Consider the following 20,820-nt stretch of genomic DNA (forward strand, 5'->3'; position numbering starts at 1 on the left):
TGAAGTATGGGTAATTTGTAGTGCCGTGAGGCGGTGGTTTAATTTCTATATAGTATTCCTTAACGTTTGTCTGTAAATATATATTTCATCACATTTTTTGAAATAGAACTAAAGTTAAGCGTATTGTTTTATTATTTATTTTTTAGTGCAAACATACTGATTTGTTTTTTTGGTCAGAACGCGCGCCATTTTGAAAATTGGCTATCACCCTTTTCAAAAGTTTTGCCAAATTATTAAAAATTAAACCTAACGACAAAATAAATAGACGTTCAAAACATGATTTTGTGGAACAAGTCAGGGCTTGAAATAGTATAATAATGCTGAGGTATTCAAGTTTGAAACGTTTCTTCCGGGTAACAATTATGATTACAAATTCCACGAAAAAGACCAAAGTCTCAGCACTCGTTGCAGCCAACTCCACCACTCGCAGACGCCAACGCAGCCACCTGAGAAACTACAAGACGGAACATCTACAGCTATAGAACATACGTAATCAAAGTTCTACGAACAAACAAGTAGGTATTACATAGAATATACATACATAGAAAGGCACGTTTTTTCTAGAGATTCATCAAATTTTATTGGCTGGAAAACTATGTCGTTTATCTTCCTTTTAATGTGCAACGCCATTTGTGTTACAAATTTAAGCATTTGTCGGGCACTTAGAGTCGCAGTCTATGGCACAATAAAGTTTCATTTTCGGTATATTTCACTTTTCCAACATAAACTAAACCGTATTCAAGTAAAATGTGAAATGATAAAGAGAATTCAGAGTACAACACACAACAACGAAATTGTTATACACAGTTAATATGAAAATTGAACTTTACTACGGCCATCGTGTGATAAATTTTAATGGCGATTATGGCATAATTGTGGTACTAGGTCCGTTCATCAAAGTTTTATTAGTTACTATGACGATGGTATAAAAATATAACATTTGGTTTCGTCATTAAAGTGTGTAATATTTACTGGGGCAAATGAAGACTTCTATCAAAAGTAAAAATACGCTAAAATTTGCCCTGTTTTAATTATGTTGCGCCCCGTGTGCCAAACTTATCGGGGAGACACAGGTCAACAAACTGTTTTATGAGAAAACTGTGCTATTATAAATGCAATAATGGCGGACATTTTGTCATGTTGCGAAGCATTTTTATTTTATTTCATTTCATTTCATTTCATTTCATTTTATTTTATTTTATTTTATTTTATTTTATTTTATTTTATTTTATTTTATTTTATTTTATTTTATTTTATTTTATTTTATTTTATTTTATTTTTAACTGTTCTAATATACATGACACAACCAAGTCTCTGCAATAACAACACTATTAGCATGTTACATTAATCAATTCAGTATAATATAATATAATAACTTTTATGTCATGTAAATTGAGATGATGCATTCACCGAGCCATATTCAATATTATAAAAGTAATATAAAAGATATATATTACAAATAATTTGTTTCCCAACTGTCTCAAAGAAAACTTAAACTGTAATTAACACAACTCGTTAGCAAGAAGGCATTATATATAACAGTATTCGCTTTGAATTGTTTTGTCTGAAATTTCAGTTTGATTTATCAATTTCACCAAATACTTTATTGTTGCAAAATACACAAATTATACGATTGTGTTCTTTTTAACGCGATATATGTAGCAAGGCTACATGTAACAGCGTAGATAGGTATATTAATGTAATACATCTACCATACTCTACAGTAAAGGCCATAAACCTGTTCCCTTGTGTATAATAAACGTACTTATAAAAATGTGTAAAAAATCAAGAAATTGTCTACGCGAATAATGCACGCACTTGTGAAATAGCAAGTGCGACCGCCCACTTATTCAAAATGAGGCGCTTGCTGATTGGATAATTTTGAACTAACTCATTAATTATTAATTTGAACTAACGGTGATGTTACAATACAATTTCTGGGTTGGTCACCCATTTTGATCTCTAAAACATTCATAACGTCCCCAGCTTCATGTTTTTCACTGTAGTTCATATCTATCATAAAGTATAATTACAGTCCGTGTATACCGGATACCGGATACACGTCTCATTTAAATACAATAACCAAAATAAGTCAGCCATGAATTACCACAGCTTGACCTGTTATATTGTAGAGGTCAGACGTTATCTATCATTCAGGTATTTATTGGCATCTCAATAAATCACCATCCCATCAAAATGTTATTTACCGTGTTTAAGTACCACAAATCTCTTATTGAAAACACTTCATTTCTTTGGTGATCCTGAAAAAATGCTAGTTAAAAAATCAGCACGGTAGGATCTACGAAAAATATTCTAGATAGAGGAAAGAAGATATGGATCAACTATATATTCATTCACCTGTCACAATGAGCTGAGAAAAATAATGAAAACTCGTTCACTTTAAAACCTTTGTATTGCCTGTGGATATTTTTCAGGACGTTTTGAAGAATGGCTGATGAAGAGATCAATAAATGTCGTGAAACTTTATTTGACATGTTCAAAGATTTGGACATTAACGAACTGGAAACATTCTGTATGTTGTTGCGTGGTATCAAGGAGAATATAGGAAAAGGTGAACTTGAGGGCATTACTAGAATCAGACTGGCTAATATTTTGGTAGAGAAAATCACTCCTGTCAAGACATGCAAGGAGAGAGTTGCAGACTTACTTGGGAGAAGTGGACGAAGAGATCTCCTAGAAAGATATAAAGACTTCTTTGGTAATCCAGAGGTAAAGTCAGAGGTAAATATGGATAGAAGCATATCTTTGCTAATATTGCTATTCTATACCCCATTCTGCAGACCAAATTCGATTATGGTTTATCATAATGGTTGGATGTACGTTTCAAAATAATGCGTATCAGACAATTTAATTGTTTCATTGTTGAATACTTAGATCAGTTTATGATAAATCATATTTTAATAACAAAATCTATTTGTCAATATACATTATCAAACAACAATACTGACAATTACGTGTCTCGTCCACATTGCAAACATTTAAATGATTTGATAAAGATTTGCTAACATCAATGTGTTGGAGCAGTTATTGGCGAAAGTAAGGCCGCCTTCATATTTATAATCATTTATTCAATTGTTTTCGCATATCATATATTCATGTTTATATTTAAATACTCATTATCGTTAATTTCCGTTATCACATAAGACCTACACGTTTTCCGCCTCCTGGTGAATAATACAAATTTACAGAGATGTTCTGCTCCTCCACATTTTAGAATGGTCAACTCTGTTAATATCAAGGGGGAAAACGACCAGAAAACCCACTTGCATTGGACACAGTTGACACTGTCAATATATTTACAAAACACTGTATTATTTTCGCTAGGTGGCAACACAAGGGACGGGTGGAAATACTAGTAATTATAATGTCCGTAAAATGTTGATCGATATGCTCGACGACCTAGAAGACCGGGACACGAAAAGATTGAAGACGCTGCTCGGGGAGCATGGCGTTAAAAAGAAAAATCTACAGAACGTTGACAGTGATGACCTTGCTGAACGAATGCTTGCGACATTCAAGACAGAATCGGAATGTGTAATGAAATTCAAGCGCATATTACAGGAAATCCCAAGAAACGACATTGTTGGAAGAAACAAAGATTTTTTTGCTGATTTCGAATGAGTCATTAATAAACAAGACACCCAAGAGTGTCCCATTTAATAACGGCGTAAACAAATTACTAGTAGCATAAAATAACCATATTTGTTTCAATGCAATGTTCCCTGGTTTGCCACGTTACTGTGTGCTACAGAAGGGGTCGGTTTTAAAATCTTCCATTTGCTAACTTTAACAAGCTATGTTGTAACTCTGATACCGTATAAAAAGTACGCACGGACACCAATTAGAAACGGAAACCATGTTGAGGAGTAATTTGTAAAATTAAAACATTTGTAACGTGTCCACAATGTCCACAATAAAAAATTCATATGTTCAGTACAAAACTAAAGCTGCTAGATATAAAATAAATAAAACTGCATATTGAACGACCTCCCTCTAAAGCACATAGTAGCTACGCAACCAGAGAATCCGACACTCCGTACAGATTGTAAAAAAAATGTTACGTTTAAATGCTTGATAGTTCCCATAGTAACACAGCAATTAAGCAATATTTCTTTTTAACCTATTCTAAAACATATTAATAAATAAATAAATCCCGTTCAACCCAAAAGAGTAAGATAGAGTAAAAAGTGATTACTGTAGGTTATTTCGTGTTTTTTTCATTTCTTGGTCGTGATAAATATACTGCAATTTGGGCATATAAACACTTATTCTAGTCATATTTGTTGTAACGATTATATTCATGCTCATGGTCTTAGTGTGTCTCTAAATATGCATTTTGTGTTCCTTGATTACAGTATTACAGAGAAATGTTATTTGTTTAATGATTGTTTCTAATCATTGTGATTTTTAACCCAATAACCTCAGGGTTATTCTTACTGATTACATATAAAGAGGTACCATGGTTACAACATGAAGGTACCATGGTTACAACAATGTACTCATCTATTCAATTGTGAATAAAACAAATAATTCTCCAATTATGTCAAGTGCAATTTAGTCATTTTTCAGAATTCTTATTATGCAGGAAATGAATAAAAAATACACATATATACCTTTATTTACATATATCTGTATATATGTCATACATATTTAAGTATACCGGGGACTATGTTTAACTATACAGGAGAGGAGCATTAAATTAGTATCGAATGAACTTTCATCCTTCATTAACAAGTTGTACATATCAATTACAACCATTAGGGGTCAACCGTTTGGGATCATGGATGGATGGGAGAGTGTGCAATTTTTTTCGTGGTGTTTTACTGTGCATTTTTATTTTTCTGACATTTGCCTGCATCATTTTAATTTTAATTTCAAGTCTTTATTCTTTCAAATGGTTGACGCCTAAGTGAAAATACGTTCTTGATTTACATGAAATTCGAACACGCGCTGCGCGACGACCACCGCGCTTTAATGATTACCGAATCCCAAGCGCACGGATTCGTATTTTATACGAATGGTATTTGAATATACACACAGTGTATATTTTTGCGGACCATTTGGTATCCGGGGGGCAGGAAGCTTGAAATGAAGACTACTTTTTTTCCCCTATCTGATATGGATTTTTTTTCAGCAGACCTTGTCTTTAATTTTTACATGCATATAGATTGTTTTTTCACAAAATCTTCCTTGCCCGCAGGATATCAAATGGTTCGCCCCTTAGTTATAATGTACGTATATTTCAGGATTTTTTTTTATTTTGTCTCAATATATGATAAATTCAGATCAAAATTGTTTGGATTTAAAAGTGTTTACTCATAATAGACATATATTTACACAAACCACATCTTCTCTATACTATTATCAACAGTTTAGGCTGTGTCCGGATTTCAAAAATCTCAATAATTTCAAAATTATAAGAAAAACCTTACTAAAATATACACATTAGATGATAGCCTATATTACAGCAAAGGAGAATTCTGGCTCAAAACTTTCTTTTTCTTCAAATTTCTACAGCCCCAGTTTTCAAATTGGATATCCCTAAATTAGTTTCCACTTCTCAACGCCTGTTCGTGAACTTTGACCCACAAGCGAGCGACAAGGCGGCCAGATTGGGTTCTTCACTTATTGCAGTTGTTGTGAGTATCTAAACAATCAACTGTAATAACCAGAATATGTCGAAGAACAGCAGCAAGATCAGTTTCAAACCAATCTAATATTGTAATCAAGACTGAACGTTTCAGATGTAAGTACACATGTCACTGTGCCCGAAACTGTGTACCATATTACACGATATTGCTATACTAACGCCGAGTACTTGTATGTTTGCTACGTCGAAGCTCTGTATTCATACAATGAATATAGACACTAATTTGGTTGATTCACAGTCCCCTGGCTTCATTCCATCATGAGCATTACATGCCGATGTGGCTTGATGTGGTTTGGGAGAATCCGTTCTGATCCAAGTCATTTTATCGGGGGGATACATGTAGGATAATATATTCATATACCGGACTAAATTTTATGTGTGAACACGAACCTAAATATTTAAGCTGGCCGAAATAAGTCATGTCCGAGAAATCGGGGGGGGGGGGGGGCTTGGGCTGGCTCACTGGCCTGTCAGTTTGGTAGTGCTGTGTAGCCGGGAAGTAAAACCCCAGACCCCATCGTAGACCATTTTCACCTCCAAAACCATACCCCATTATAGACCAAATAGTGATTTTATGTATCCCATCAGAGACCAAATTGTCACTGAATTTATTCAGTTATAGGTTGAATCTCTTAAATCACACGGATTCATCAATAAAAGTACTAAACCTTGGATAAATACATGGAAATTAAAAAACACAGACCCTACCCTCGGCCCCATCCTAGACAGCAAAACCTGATATTGGACCTAAAGGCAAGCAAATCTATATACCGCATTCTAGACCATACAGGTAAAAATTTCGACCCCAAAAGGCGACACATCCCCATAATATGATTTGCATTAAGTGACCCCCAGGCCTAACTAGTGTATGAAAAATCATTATATGATGTAATTATACTCTTCCTGCCATCCATCATTCAAATTAGTTTGGAAAACTGAACGATTTAATACATATTAATAATAATGAATTTATTGCATTTTTAGAAATAGTTTCTATTACCGTGGCTGACAGCAATAAAATGTTAGTAATAAAGTACAATAAGATTGATTAGGTTCTGGTTGAAATCCATGCATATTAATTACCTGATTTGCATGATAATTAGCTAATTTTTACCTGTTCCTTGACTGTTCCACTGATATCTGAAGAGCCATTCATTAGATTTTGATGAAACTTGGTACATCAATGCTATGGACTAATGCACAGATGTGATTAGTTTTGGGTAAAAATTCATGCATATAATTAATCTAATTTGCATAATGATTAGTCAATTTTCAGCTTTTCCACTGATTTCTCAGGTAGTAATCATCACATTTCAATAAAACTTACATAGAAACATAGGACGATGCACAGATATGTGAAATATTAATAACCTAATTTGTATAATTAATCAATTTTTAGCTTTTGATATTTCAAGTACTATTATATGATTACTTTTCAATGAAACTTGGTACATAGATGCTCTAGAACAATCAACGACAACGACCTGATTAATTTTAAGTAAAAATCAACTATTAAATCAAGTATTAATCAACTAATTTGCATAATTAGTTAGTTTTTGGCTTTTACACTGATATCGTAAGTACTAATTATCCCATTTCAATGAAACCTGGCACATTGATGTTCCAGAACAATGCACAGACCCGCTCAGTTTTGGATTAAAATTGTATCATATAAATTTTTGGTTCTAATCACATTTTGATGAAACTTCTTACATACAGATGGTCTGTGACAGTACTTATCCTAATTCAGTGAATCTTGGTACATATGTACTCTGTTTTTCAGTTTATCTTACAAAAATTGCTAATTATCACTTTTTAAGAAAAAAATCGTGCTGTTTTTTTGCTGAAATCACTTTTAACAAATAGTACTTTGACATCGATATTTCACTTGCACAATGCATTGCTATAATGCCTTTGGATTGGTAGAATTGCGTTGATACACTGCATTCTGATTGGTTAATAAAAGACACAACCCCCATTAGGTCAAAGGGCATTGTTGCGGGTCAAATCATGCAAGGAAACATCCTGACAGAAATTGCTTTCCTTTGAGATTTTGAGTATAATCAAAAGTATTCAATAAAGATAAATGCTCATTTTCCCACAGACCCTAATAATTTCACACCTTAAAATCTGATGTTACATAACTAATATTGTAATAAATGACAATGCAACTTATTTTGCAATTTTAATTACACAAACAATGACATACTTTTCCAACTAATCAGACAAATGGTGGTGAACAAAAATTGTCTTTTGTCAATTTTTTATGGGAGGTGCTTACTAAGCGCCCACCCCACGAAAAATACAACTTTGTATTTTGCAGGCCATTTTTTCAAATTAAATATTTGTGTAATTTACTATGGGCAGAACAGAGGACAGCTTTTAGTGCATGCCATGATAGATTTGAGTACTGTATAACATTTTGACACTACGGTAAAATCGGTAATGAAAAATTGTCAGGTGTTGTGACATAAAAATGAAAGCATATTATTGCAAACTTAAAAAAACATAAAGCCTGTATTAACTTTAAACTGTGTTTTATTATTCTCTCAATTTTGTTTTGTGTGCATTATCAAAGGTTGGGCAATACCTGGGTTCATGTTGCTGGCAACACGCCAGTCACTGCACCAGTCATAAAAAAGGGTCAAAACAGGCGATATCACACTAAGTTTAATAGTGTATACCTGCAACGCACACATTATATTATCTCACATAGAACCAATAACTCATCCTTTTATGACAATGTCTGTCATTCATTATTATATTAGGCCTTATAGTACAAATAAAAGACCTATGTACATTAACAAAATTATTATATTAAATTTTTCTGAATCTTTTATCACTGCTTATTTAGAAAAAACAAATTATGAGACTTACCCTCCAATAAAATTAACACGTCATTCATTTTTATTTCTCCTCTTTGGGCGTAAAAATAAAAATTTCTATGTTTTGGGATCAATGAATTTATTTTGTTCCAAAATCATACAATTTTAGTAGCGAGATTGTGTAGACAGTGTAATGGGCTTTGGACCCAGATCATAGTCTAGTCTGCTGATTTACAGCCAAGGCAAAATAAAAGAAATGTTGTTGTTGAGTATATTTTTACTTAATATACAGTTTAATTTTTTCTTCCGTATTAGGAAGATATCAGTGTCAAAATCATGTTTTGCAAAGTTTTGAATTTCTGTTAAATCTTCTTTAAAGTCTGGCAGAATTTTGTGAGTTTTTCTCAAATATGGCCACAACAATATATCCCTGGTCATAAGCCCAGGGGCCTCAATATGTACAACTGGTGAAGGTAAAAGGTTGTGTGTATACTCAAGGACCACATTTTGCTCTAACAAAAATATATTCGTTTAGCACATGTCGGATTAGGGAGAATATTATGTCTTTCAAGGAAAATTAAATTGCAAAATGAGATGTGTGGTTATTGATTTTCACTTTACGATGTACAAAAATGTTCACAAAAAATATGCACATTTTATTACAATATTATTTACATACCATTCGAATTTACGGTGTAAAAATTATTAGGGTATGTGAAAAAATGACAAGGACACACTTTATTATTCATTATTTTTGTTGTGGAATACTTTTGATTGTATGCAACACAATTTCTGCCATGGTGTCTTTGGTGTTTCAGCAGCTACCGGCTTCCAATAAAAAAAATGTGGATTACTTCAGTATTACAACATTGGATTCATCATGAGTAATAACAGAACAGAAAGACTGTGAAATTTATGCGAAACACAAACCAAACACACTTCAAAAAGAGAGCTACTGTACCAATTATTATATTCTATTCTATCATTCTATTATATTATTTGAGTTCATATTACAGTGTTTGTATCCCCCATTTATTTTTGACTCAAGCACACAATAGGTGTCATTGCAGTTAGCCTGTCTGTATGTATGTTTATGTGTGTGTGTATGTGTCCGTCTGCTCCACTGATATCTGAAGAATCACTGATTGGATTTTGATGAAACTTAGTACATAGATGCTCTGAACTAATGTGCAGATTTGATTACTTTTGGGTAAAAACCATGAATATTAATCACCTAATTTGCATAATGATTATTCAATTTCTGGCTTTTCTCAAGTACTAATTATCACATTTCAATGAAACTTGCTTCATAGATGTCATAGGACAAGCACAGACCTGAGCTAATATTCGGGCATATTAGTCACCTAATCAAATACTAATCATCACATTTCAATGAATCGAAGACTATGTAAAGACCCAATTAGCTTTCGGTAAATATTTATGAATACTGATCACCTAATTTGCATAATTAACCAATTTTAAACTTTCACACTGATATCTCAAGTGCTAATCATCACATTTCAATGAAACTTGGTACACAGATGCTCAAGGAGAATAGACAGACCTAATTATTTTTGGTTAAAATCTAATTTGCATAATTAAACCAAATTTAAGCTTTCAAAAATCTAAAGTACCAATTATTTCATTTCAATAAAACTTGGTACATAGATGCTCTTGGACAATGTAAAAACATGATTAGTTTTGGGTTAAAACCTGTTCATATTTTTCCCTAATTAGCATAATAATTCATGATATTATGGTTCTAATCACATTTCAGTTAAATTGGTACATAGATGGTCTGTTGAATTGCACAGATATTATAATTATTTTTACACTCAAATCTGTTCATATTAACTGATCTGCACAATTAGTTTTCAACTTTTTCGTCAACATTTCAAGTACAAGTAATTTTGAATCAATTATTTAAAGGGCGGTAGTGGCGGTTCGATATTGGACTCATAGCAATGTATACAACGCGTGTAAAATACATTGTTTATTTACATGAAATTCGAACACGCGCTGCGCAATGACTACCGCGTTTAATGTGTCTCCAATACTCTCAGCACAAAGGAGTTCTTTCTTAGCTTTCTTTGATAGCCTATTTGCTGTATAATAACAATTTTAATTAGTTAATTTGTTTATAAATTAACCATTTCCTCCATGTTTTGCTTTTCTTAATAACTATTTTCTCAAATGTTTGTGTATTTAAATGACTGATGCAGTTTATATAATTATTGAATTATCATAATTTATAATGGTCTGCCATTTAATTAGATACAACATAAATGTACTAATATATTGCTGGGTGTGTCCCTATTTTAGTTTTAAATTGATCAAATAGTTAGCAATTAATTAACACATTCAGTTCATGTCTGGCAAACTCCTGGAGTACACACCACTAACCATATCTGACCAACTACCTATAAGCTACGCAAATCACCTTTTAAGTCTTGTAGAATCAAAAACCAATCAGAACTAACATACTAGTTTTAGTGAGGTACGTGCTCACTGGCTGGTTTACAAATCCTGTATTAGTTGTATTTTAATTATTCATTCTATGTGTACATGTATAGGAAACATATTTTGTCAGTGTACACTGTTTATAGAGCATATTTTTGTAGTCAGGGCTTTTGCACGACTGCAGTTCAGTAGAACCTGGCCAGAAGATGCATAAAACTTGCTTGCTTTTATGGAACATTTGTATTTGCTCCTACATTCCAGATTTGAGTCGTCTGTACTCTACCATTGAACATAATGATAAGTGTCACAAGCACTGTCAGTGAAGAGTTCTGAAGAGCTTTTGAGGTTTTGAAGAATTCTAATCATTTTTCCGTCATTCTAGACAAACTGAACTATATGAGGGAAAACAATGTTTGAACTGATTTACAACTAAGTAATGGGGAGCAAGAAGTTTCCTGTCATCGAGTTGTATTCACTGCTGTCAGTGAATTTGCTAAGCGAACTTTATACATGGATGAGGCCAACTCAAATGCAGGTACATTCCAAATTGACAATATGGCTATTAAATCATTAGAACAATTTGTAGAGTATGTATATACTGGTCGATAAAAGTAAATGATGAAAATGCCAATAATTTGGTAAACATTGCTGAAATGTTTGAGGTGGAAACTCTGCGTGTTGTATGTATGACTTTCATGAAGAGATCCAGAAAAGTACCTGCAAATGCAGCAAACTCAGAAAATACTTCACAGAAGGTTTCATCTCCACAGAAATGTACTGTGGAAGTATTGAAGAAGGCAGGTGGAGTTGATGCGATTCAGCCATTGGCAATGAAGGAATTGCTGTAACCAAACTGTCTAGTCCTACTGAGACAAGAAACACAGAATCTGAGTCTAAGTGTTCAACTGCAAAGGAAGTTAACATAAATAAGGATTCTGATGACAGTGAAGTTAAAGATGGAAAACCATATGGTGATGATAGTCAAGATTGTGATTGGTCTCCTCAAACAGTAAAACGACAAAAAAACTTTAATAGTAAAAGTTTTTCTCCTGACTGTCTGAAAAAGCACATGTCTTTTGAGAATACATACTAATGAGAAACCATTCACATGTAATGTATGTGGAGACCAATTTACTGTTGGTTCAAACCTTTATAGACACTGTCACAGTAAGCATGGTAAAGCAACCCCTGAAATGGTTGGTAGAAGTATGATAACATCTGATGAGAAAGAAATTGATAATGATTCAATTAGAAGTTTGTCTGTACAAACTGTTGCATTGGAGGTAATTCAAAATACCGCACAGAAAATAGTGTCTGCAAAACTGACTTCTAAGAAAAACGGAAAGGATTCCCAGGAAATTGTAAAGTCACAAAAAGAAACATTTTCTGAGGCTTTGAATCAATACAGTGCTGTTGTTAATCATTTAAATGATCATGGTGATGTATCTTTAAATAGGAATGACATTGACTCACCCGAGAAGTCAAAAATGAGACACACATTTTGATGTAAAGATAAATACAACTACATGTACACTCACAGAAGAACAAAACAGAATAATAATTAAAAACACTGTATAGTGGTACTGGCCTAAAACGGCACTCTTGTAACCTATTTGGGCAGTTATTCGGTACAAGTTCAAACCTCTATAGGCACTGACAGACAAAACATGGGGAAGTGAAACCTGAAATGATCAGCAAACCACCAAGGAAGCCAAAAAAAATGTGTGAAAGACAAAAAGAAGATTCATTGGAATACAGTAATGATGAACTAATGTCAGAATCAAGCAATGATTGTGAGGAAGAAAGTGATTCAGAGTTCAGTGATATGTTCAGTTGCCCATTGTGTGAAGAAACTTGTGCTGACCTGAGTAAACTGAAAGGTTATTTAAAAGAAGAGCATTCAAGTGACAGGAATTATTAAAATAGTACCACAGTCACAGATAAGGAGGCAGGAACTAGTTCAGCTGCCCTGGATGATGAAAATAGTACAAGTGTGAATGCTATGCTTGCTAGTAATCTTCTGAACTAGATGAGAAAGAGTTGGATCATTTGAATGATGTTGCAAATAATGGAGTCAATGAGTTCCACTGTCCATTTTGCAAGTGTCCATGCAACAATTTACTGGACTTTAAATTAAATGTAAGAAAATTACATAGAAGTAAACAAAACTCTACTAGGGCGTTTGACTAATGTAATGTTTCGAAAGAAACCTTTGATAGCATTCATACATTGAAACAACACATGATGTCCAACAGAAACGACACAAATTTTGTTTGCAAGGTTTGTGATGAAAAGCTTGTTTCAAATGTTGCTCTATATTTTCACTGTCGGCGTAAGCATCCAAAGAAGACACACTGTGCAAATAGATTGCACAAACATGCTAAATTGCCCATTATGTAAAATTCCTTGTACGACACGAGCGTATCTCAATAAACATGTACGCGAGTTTCATAAGGAAGATTCAGAAGCTCTGAAGTTGGTGGATCCTTTGTACATACAGCCTTTGATATTGCTTGCGAGGTTGATTCAGGTATTGCTACTGAGGTCCATTCAGATATTCCTACCAAGAATAATTTGGATATAGTGGCCCCAGGTTCATTCAGATATTGCTATCAGGCCTCATTCAGACATTGCTACAAACTCCTATTCTGATATTTTTGTTAAGCCCCATTATGATATTGCTCGTGAGGTTGATTCAGATATTGTTATTAGGAAGTTATGACTACTTCTGTATAAGTTTGTCACAATATCACTGGTGTTTTGGCACAGCTTTATCTTCAGGTGATTTTAATGGCTGTGCTATAAACTCCTGAACTCAAACAGTTTAGGAGATAAATCACATGTTGATAGGCATGTTCTTACTTGACTACCACGAATAGCAGATACCTCCAAGTCACTTTATACCAAGGGTAACTTTGCACAACATGATTCCCATGCAACAGGGATGCTTCATACTACAGGGTTGCTAGGTAACACGCATCTCTTCAGATCATTCATCAATACATGATTAACATAATCTCATTCTGAGGGATGTGATGTACATTTTCATTTTTGTATAACAATGAATGATTGAATGAGAACAAAGTTGCAAGGGGTTTGCAAATCATTGTATCTAGTGAATAATTTACCTGGCTGATATTTGATGAACATGTACTCACCTAAATATGCAAATTAGATGTCATAAGATACAATATTTCACCTTGTAGCTTTAGGAGTGTTTAATGTCATACAAAGCAACACAAGGGTGCTAAGATCACATGACAGATCACTGTTAAAAAATTAGAGAACTGCTCATCATGAACCACTGACGTCTCGGCTAGTCACATCCATCATGATTGGTCTCCTAATTTATTAAATGTCAGGTAACTGAGGTCTATGCCTCAGAGGTGTTCTGTATAGAGCTGCAATTATTTGCTTCACAGACAAGTCATACTGTGTACAAACATTTATTTTCACTAGCATTTAATTTCACCCTTTTGAGCATTTTAATTTATTTCATAAACGAGCCACCAAAACAATGAGTTTTATTGTTTTACATGAAATTTTTTTGCTCACATAAATTGAATTTAGAGAATTTTTTATTTTATTTCATAGTGAAATTAAAACCCAGTGAATAATTAATGTATTTACAGTATTCGTAATTATATGTTTCTCGGGTAAATTTGCTTATCTAGCTCTAAAGATAGTAAGCTATGTAAACTAAAATTGTCATATGACCTACATGCTCCACACTGAGACAAGCCAGGAATGTACGGAATTCCTTATGTGTTAATATAGGCAAATGTCAAATTGTAAAAAGTTCAGAACTTTATAAACACTTCCCTGGGAGTGCATGCAGAGAACAGAAGATATTACAATTGGCGGAGTCTTGTAACCTTGTTTTTATTCGTAAAAAAAATATAAGCATACACTTAAAGCGGGAGGGTCGTCATCTGTGCACGCACGGGAATCGAGTCCCGAACGATGATAACAACACACGCTAAAAACGCAAAGGCTCGTGGGTAGACACTTGTTGGTAAACATTGACACTCTATGGCCATCTGAGGCATGCGCAGGTGACGAGTATTGATTATCACCTTTTATATGACATATAAATATCATGTGGAGTGTGTTTAAATTGAACTTTTAAATCAAATAATCTGATATAATTTTCTCATTAGAAAGTGTGGTATTGAATACAATATAGTGATTCATTTCTTGGAGTTGTTTGATAATTTCTGTCCGTGTTACAGTTTCAGTCTAATGTTTTCTAAAAGCAGAGCCACCGCCGCAATCGTTATTCCTCACTCAGCAAAAGTGTAAATGTGATACATTCTAGAAGATACTGACATCAGATTTGTGCCCAACATTGTTCCTGATCTTCAAATTAATTCTAACACATAATCAGAAGTGATTTCAAAATAAATTCAAGTCATGAAGTGACATATCTACTTTTTTTTCAGAAAACTTGAGATGTATACTGGTCAAGTTGAAGTTTAAGGTTCAACTTCACACTGATTTGAACGCAGATGCAATACATAAAGTATTACTGGACCTTAGTCATCAAGATCATTCTGATCACGACAGCATTATTGTTTGTGTATTGTCGCATTATGGACCTGGTAAAATATATGGGTGTGATGGAAAACCTTTGACTGTCGCCGAGTTGGCAGAATATTTAATGACATCAAAGAGTCCTCAGTTAGATGGTAAGCCAAAGCTTTTTTTCCTGACAGCAACCCCAGAATCATCTCCACCAATATTTCCTCCAGATGTTGATGTCTGGTCCGATTTCTTGTTTTCGTATGCTGCATCATGTGGGCAGATGATATGGAGGCACCCAGAGACAAGAGAGAATATTTACATAAAGAAGTTAGTGGAACGTCTTGACAAAAATCACACACAGCAGACAGTGATGGAAATTCTAAAGGACGTTATCTCTGAGGTTGATCAGGAAGTCAGAACATCTAAGTTCGCAATGAAGCGGCAACAAACCCCATGCTTTGTGTCTTTACTAAAGAAGAATATTCACTTAAAATAACCATGAAATAAAATAAGTTTTATGGTCTAAGTTTACATCCTTATTGGATGTGGAGTTAGTGTTCATTTTCTCAGTACATCAAACCTAATAAATAATCTTTCATAAAGCTATTTGAATTTTTTGTTTTATATCTTGAATCTAAGTGCATGTTTTATTCAGTTCTGTATTTATAATTCGTTGAAATCTGGGGCAAATGTCTGATATCACCTTATCACAGTTATTTACGGTGTGCAAAGTTTACAAATGACCTTAGTACGACTAAGCAGATCAATGATAAACTAATATCTAGTTTGAGTATACAATATGTAATATATTACATAGTAGTTACAGTGTTTTGTGATTATCACTACAGTTATATGGCTGTGATTTATTTGGTTGGCTATATAACATAGAGCATGGACTATTGTATTTATGAGGGTGTTGTCTGAAGTTCACACCAGCATCGCCATAGCTACCTTTCATTATGCGTATATTAAATACTGTAGTGATGACAGTGAATAAAGACGTACAATAATTTTAAATATGAATAAATATATTTTATTCATTATAATATACACACAGGTCATGTTCATCTACGTTTTATAGGTATAACCTTACTCTGTTAAGATCATTGATGCCATAGATAAGCCATAATATTTGGAGAGATTTATTCGTCCTCCCTTGCTGACTCGGGGAAATGCCATTATGAACGGAATATGGTCATTTCTTATTCCAAATATACAACTACCGGTTCAATCACTGTACTAGAATGGTGGTCATGCAGATTCAACATTGATTGTTAGTTTCAGTTGTTGTGTCTATATATATATACTAGTATCTATATCTCCCGTTCTGTCCCAGTGGGATTCACATATATTGTTTTTATAGGTTGCTGTGTCATTCCACTACGACAATCATGTATAGAGGGGAGGGGGTTTAAGCAGGTGAAATGCCTAGTGGTGACGTCAATAGTCACTTGACTAAAGTTCGTGTTACACGTAATTACTCCATTGCCTCCCGACGCTTCCCCCTCTTTAGTGGATGGACATGTCACTTTTGTTACAAAACCACTTGCCTGACAAATAGCCACTCAACAAATCATTTCAAACGTTTTCGATGTTCCTCTTATTATATGGGGACGTTGAACGCGATGAAATTATTGAAGAATGGAAAACTCGTTGGGGAAACAACAAGTCACGTGGTTGTCTCGCTCCCTACAAGATCTCGATGGACATTTACGAATAAGGAATGTTGAATTTTTCTGCAATTATTTAATTCAAACCATGCATATTTATTCAAATAAAACGACCATTTGGTGTAATTGGTGTGAGTAATAAACGGATTTCAGTACCCAGATAACTTGAACATAACTGATAACTGGAATATTTCAATGTAAAATACAGTATATAAATCAAGTATATGTTTAATGACAAATGTATGTTTCTCAAGGACAACATCGTTACTTCATATTTATACTTAAATTAATAGGCAGTAGTCGTCGCGGTGCGTATGTGCGATATTTTTGCTGATAAACATTGATTTACCCACAATCCAATGCGCTCTTCTAATGGAATCACAAGTATGAGGTTCGTGCTGTACGCAATTAGCTTTAATTACCCATCGTGATTCCTTCAATACCTTCTAAACACCTAATAAAATACCTAATTAAAGCTTGGTAACGTCTCAGTTTGTACTCGTTGATCTGCGCAAGTCAAAGTCGCTATCTTTGTTTATATGAGACCCTTATATCTTGCGCATGCGTGGCGCGACGACTACCGCCCTTTAATTATGCCAGTCATGGGCTGTTTGCTTATGTACTGCTATCGAAGAACGTATTATGTTTTTGTACAAGATCGTTTCTTCTAATCTTCTCAAGTAAAGAAGCGACTATTTCTTTACATTTCGATGGTGGTTGGAAATTTTGAACACAGACATTGGCAAGATCTTCACTGTCGTTGTTTTTCAGCTGTTTCTTTTTCACACCCATTCCTTCAAGGTATGCGCACATACGTTTGGTGTTCCCATCATCAAAATCATCAAAAATTTCAATTAGTACTTCGCGACAAATGGTGATCTCATCAGCATTGCCTTGTGGTGCCCCTGCCATTGGTCAAAATTCTACAGAAAGAAAAACATATTGTAAACAATCATGCTGATCTCACTTTACTGTTTATGATGCATACTTTGAAACCAATCTGATCTACAGTATTCAATCCGAGGTATGGACATATAAACAAACAACCTCGTTCGGTTGGCATAGCTCCGTTGTTTGTGATACACCGTCTAAATCAGGATTTTGTTCGTTTATTACAAAAAGCAAAAGGTCATGGTTACGTTTCAGACGATTTTGCAGGGCATAATTAACCAACTGGTTTAAATTGTTATGAATTTCTTGATATCATAAGTGAGACAAAATTGTTAAGAGTGTTAGCTATGTTAGTGCAAAAAAACATATGGGCAGAAATTCTGTCGATATTTGCGTCGTTCAGATCAAATTTTACTGCGCTTATTTGCATATGTATTAAATCATTGAAGTTGCATCCCAGTATGCCATCATTATCGTCTGCATGCGCGTGAAGCCCGGGTGCAAAGTACGTTTGCAACCCCAGTTTGTAACTAGGCGAATAACTGATGTTTACTTGACCTCTAACCCAGATGTATACTCGATGGTCGGGTCCCGCATGTGAACCACTTATGTTAACGAAATTACGTCATGTGATCATCCCCTGTGTTGGGATTACATGGCACCGTACCAGTATCTAGTACAGTCTATAGATTCGACAAGGCTTTTCTCAAAGGGTCATAATTATTCAAGAGTCAGATTTATTTATTAATTAATTAGAGTAATTATGGCAATTCATGAAACGTTTTTACATGCGAGTTTTAGGGATACGGAGGTTGCAGCCATCTTTGGTTTTGGTCAAAATACTGACAGTCCTCCAGTAGAACTCTGAGCCGGTGTATGTTAAACTTCAAAACTAACGATCCCACGAGATCGCCAATATTAAAACAAATGCCATGACTCATTGCGTTTTCGGTAACTCGCATGAAGTTGTTACTGTTTACTTTGGATTCTACTACAAATAATACTTTGAATGAAATATACACTGCGGTTATACGAGAATTCAATGCAGCTATCTTCAATATTCAAATAAACTTACCAAGCACCTTCAATCTCTATATGTTAAGGTATTCCTCTTTTCTTCAGTAACACTCAGCATCGAATATATGTATATTCTGTACCCACCTTGTGATGTTTTGGACTAGTATCACAAGGGCAGCACTGAAATGGAACCCACTGGGAAAAAGAAAACAGGGCCGTCCAAGAAGCACCAGGCGACGGGACCTAGAGGCTGATGTCCGGTAGCTGAGCTATACTTGGGAAGAAGTGAAAAAACTGGCACGGGACCGGTCTGGTTGGAGGATTCTTGTTGGTGGTCTATGTCCCAAGAGGGATGATAGGCATAACTAACTAACTGTACCCACTCTGTGCTATTGCACCGTCCAATCGAAACTGACCTGAAATAGCGTCACTTCTAAAACAGTGGTTATAACCGGAAATTCCCATTCTAAGAATAGTCGCAGTCATAGAGATAGATAATAATAGTACACCATTAGTGAATGGGTGTGTACTCTAGCATTGATTTCACGCCGTTAATCTCTTATATCGATCTAAATAAAACAAGGTGTACCAGATCTCGAATGTATATGTTGGTGGTATTAAGGTATCGATATAGGAACACTTTGGGTAGAGTGGATGATTTTGTGAAAATAAAAAAAAAAACTATTGTGGGTCATAAGAAAAATATTTCCATGATGACTGCATAAAATCATAACTGCCTATTTAAAAAGTACAAAAAAAAACAAACATCCAATCATAGATCGTTTAAAAATAAGTCTGCCAGCAAAAACAATTAACTGACCAGTACATTACACAACATAGCCAAATAAGTAATATAAGAGAAAATGTGGATCTCGGGTTTTACATGAAGTGATGTCATTCTGCCCCTGCCTCCACGTGACACCCGCCATATATGTTTATGAGGCAACTCAAATCAAATGGTCACTGTCTAAAAACTGAAGTCGCTAAAAATTGGGATGCTATATAATGGGCTCGACTGCGTCTATTATTCCACGCTTTCCCGTCCTTGTCCCGTTATCGCGCAGTAGTGAACAGTGTGTTGTTGTTATTTACCCCATAAACAGATTACAAGATAAATACAATTTTAAAATAAAAAGATTGTAATTAGATTTTATTCAGATTGATTTAAATGGGCAATACTGCTACTTATAACACTAATTTATTCCTTTTTATGGCTACTGCTAAAATCATAACTGCAAAAAGCTGGGTATTTTTATATAAAGCAAACTGTGATACGTATATGTCCATTTTAAAGACAAGATCTAAGTTCGTGGTTTGTGGTTCGTGTCGTGAAATTACTGTTACAAAGTATTGTCATCTAGTTACTGATACAATAGAATCCTTGTTTACCCTAGTGATAGGATAAAACTTCATAAACCTCACTATGCTTAAGGACGAAGTCAAAAGATCGATGTCGGATAAAAAAACTTTTTTGCTTTAGTTTGGGGGTGGGGGGTTTCCATCCTACAAAATCGATTTTATTTCTCAATGAAGTCAAACAAATGGAGTATTTGTAGTTCGTTTTTTTATTCAATCATGGACAAAAATAACAAAAAATGAAAAAAAAAACACACATCCAAAACGAGAAAATGGTTTGGTCCGAGTATAAATATGTGCGTCAAATGAGGTCAATTTCAGGGCATAGGCCAAGAACCAACTGCTATGCCTTGCTACTGTCCGATTATCAATTTGTATTTAATGGTGAATGTAGTCTGGCGCCATG

General features: G+C 34.4%; 1 protein-coding gene and 1 long non-coding RNA gene across 2 annotated transcripts; one reads left to right on the forward strand and one right to left on the reverse strand.

Moving 5' to 3' along the window:
* The first annotated feature begins 399 nt into the window (after positions 1–399).
* On the forward strand, positions 400–3,697 carry LOC102802555 (uncharacterized). The gene is made up of 3 exons (XM_006820982.3): positions 400–515; positions 2,436–2,742; positions 3,346–3,697. The coding sequence occupies exons 2-3, from the start codon at positions 2,449–2,451 to the stop codon at positions 3,640–3,642; spliced, it is 591 nt and encodes a 196-aa protein (XP_006821045.1). The 5' UTR covers positions 400–515; positions 2,436–2,448; the 3' UTR covers positions 3,643–3,697.
* A 12,793-nt stretch (positions 3,698–16,490) lies between these two features.
* On the reverse strand, positions 16,491–19,471 carry LOC144359166 (uncharacterized). The gene is made up of 2 exons (XR_013421951.2): positions 19,117–19,471; positions 16,491–18,073 (listed from the first exon to the last, which is right to left on the reverse strand). It is a non-coding gene; the product is annotated as an uncharacterized LOC144359166 (long non-coding RNA).
* Positions 19,472–20,820: the final 1,349 nt, after the last annotated feature.

This window comes from Saccoglossus kowalevskii, chromosome 14, assembly GCF_978046115.1.
Source record: "Saccoglossus kowalevskii chromosome 14, keSacKowa6.1, whole genome shotgun sequence".
NCBI classification, from domain to species: domain Eukaryota; kingdom Metazoa; phylum Hemichordata; class Enteropneusta; family Harrimaniidae; genus Saccoglossus; species Saccoglossus kowalevskii.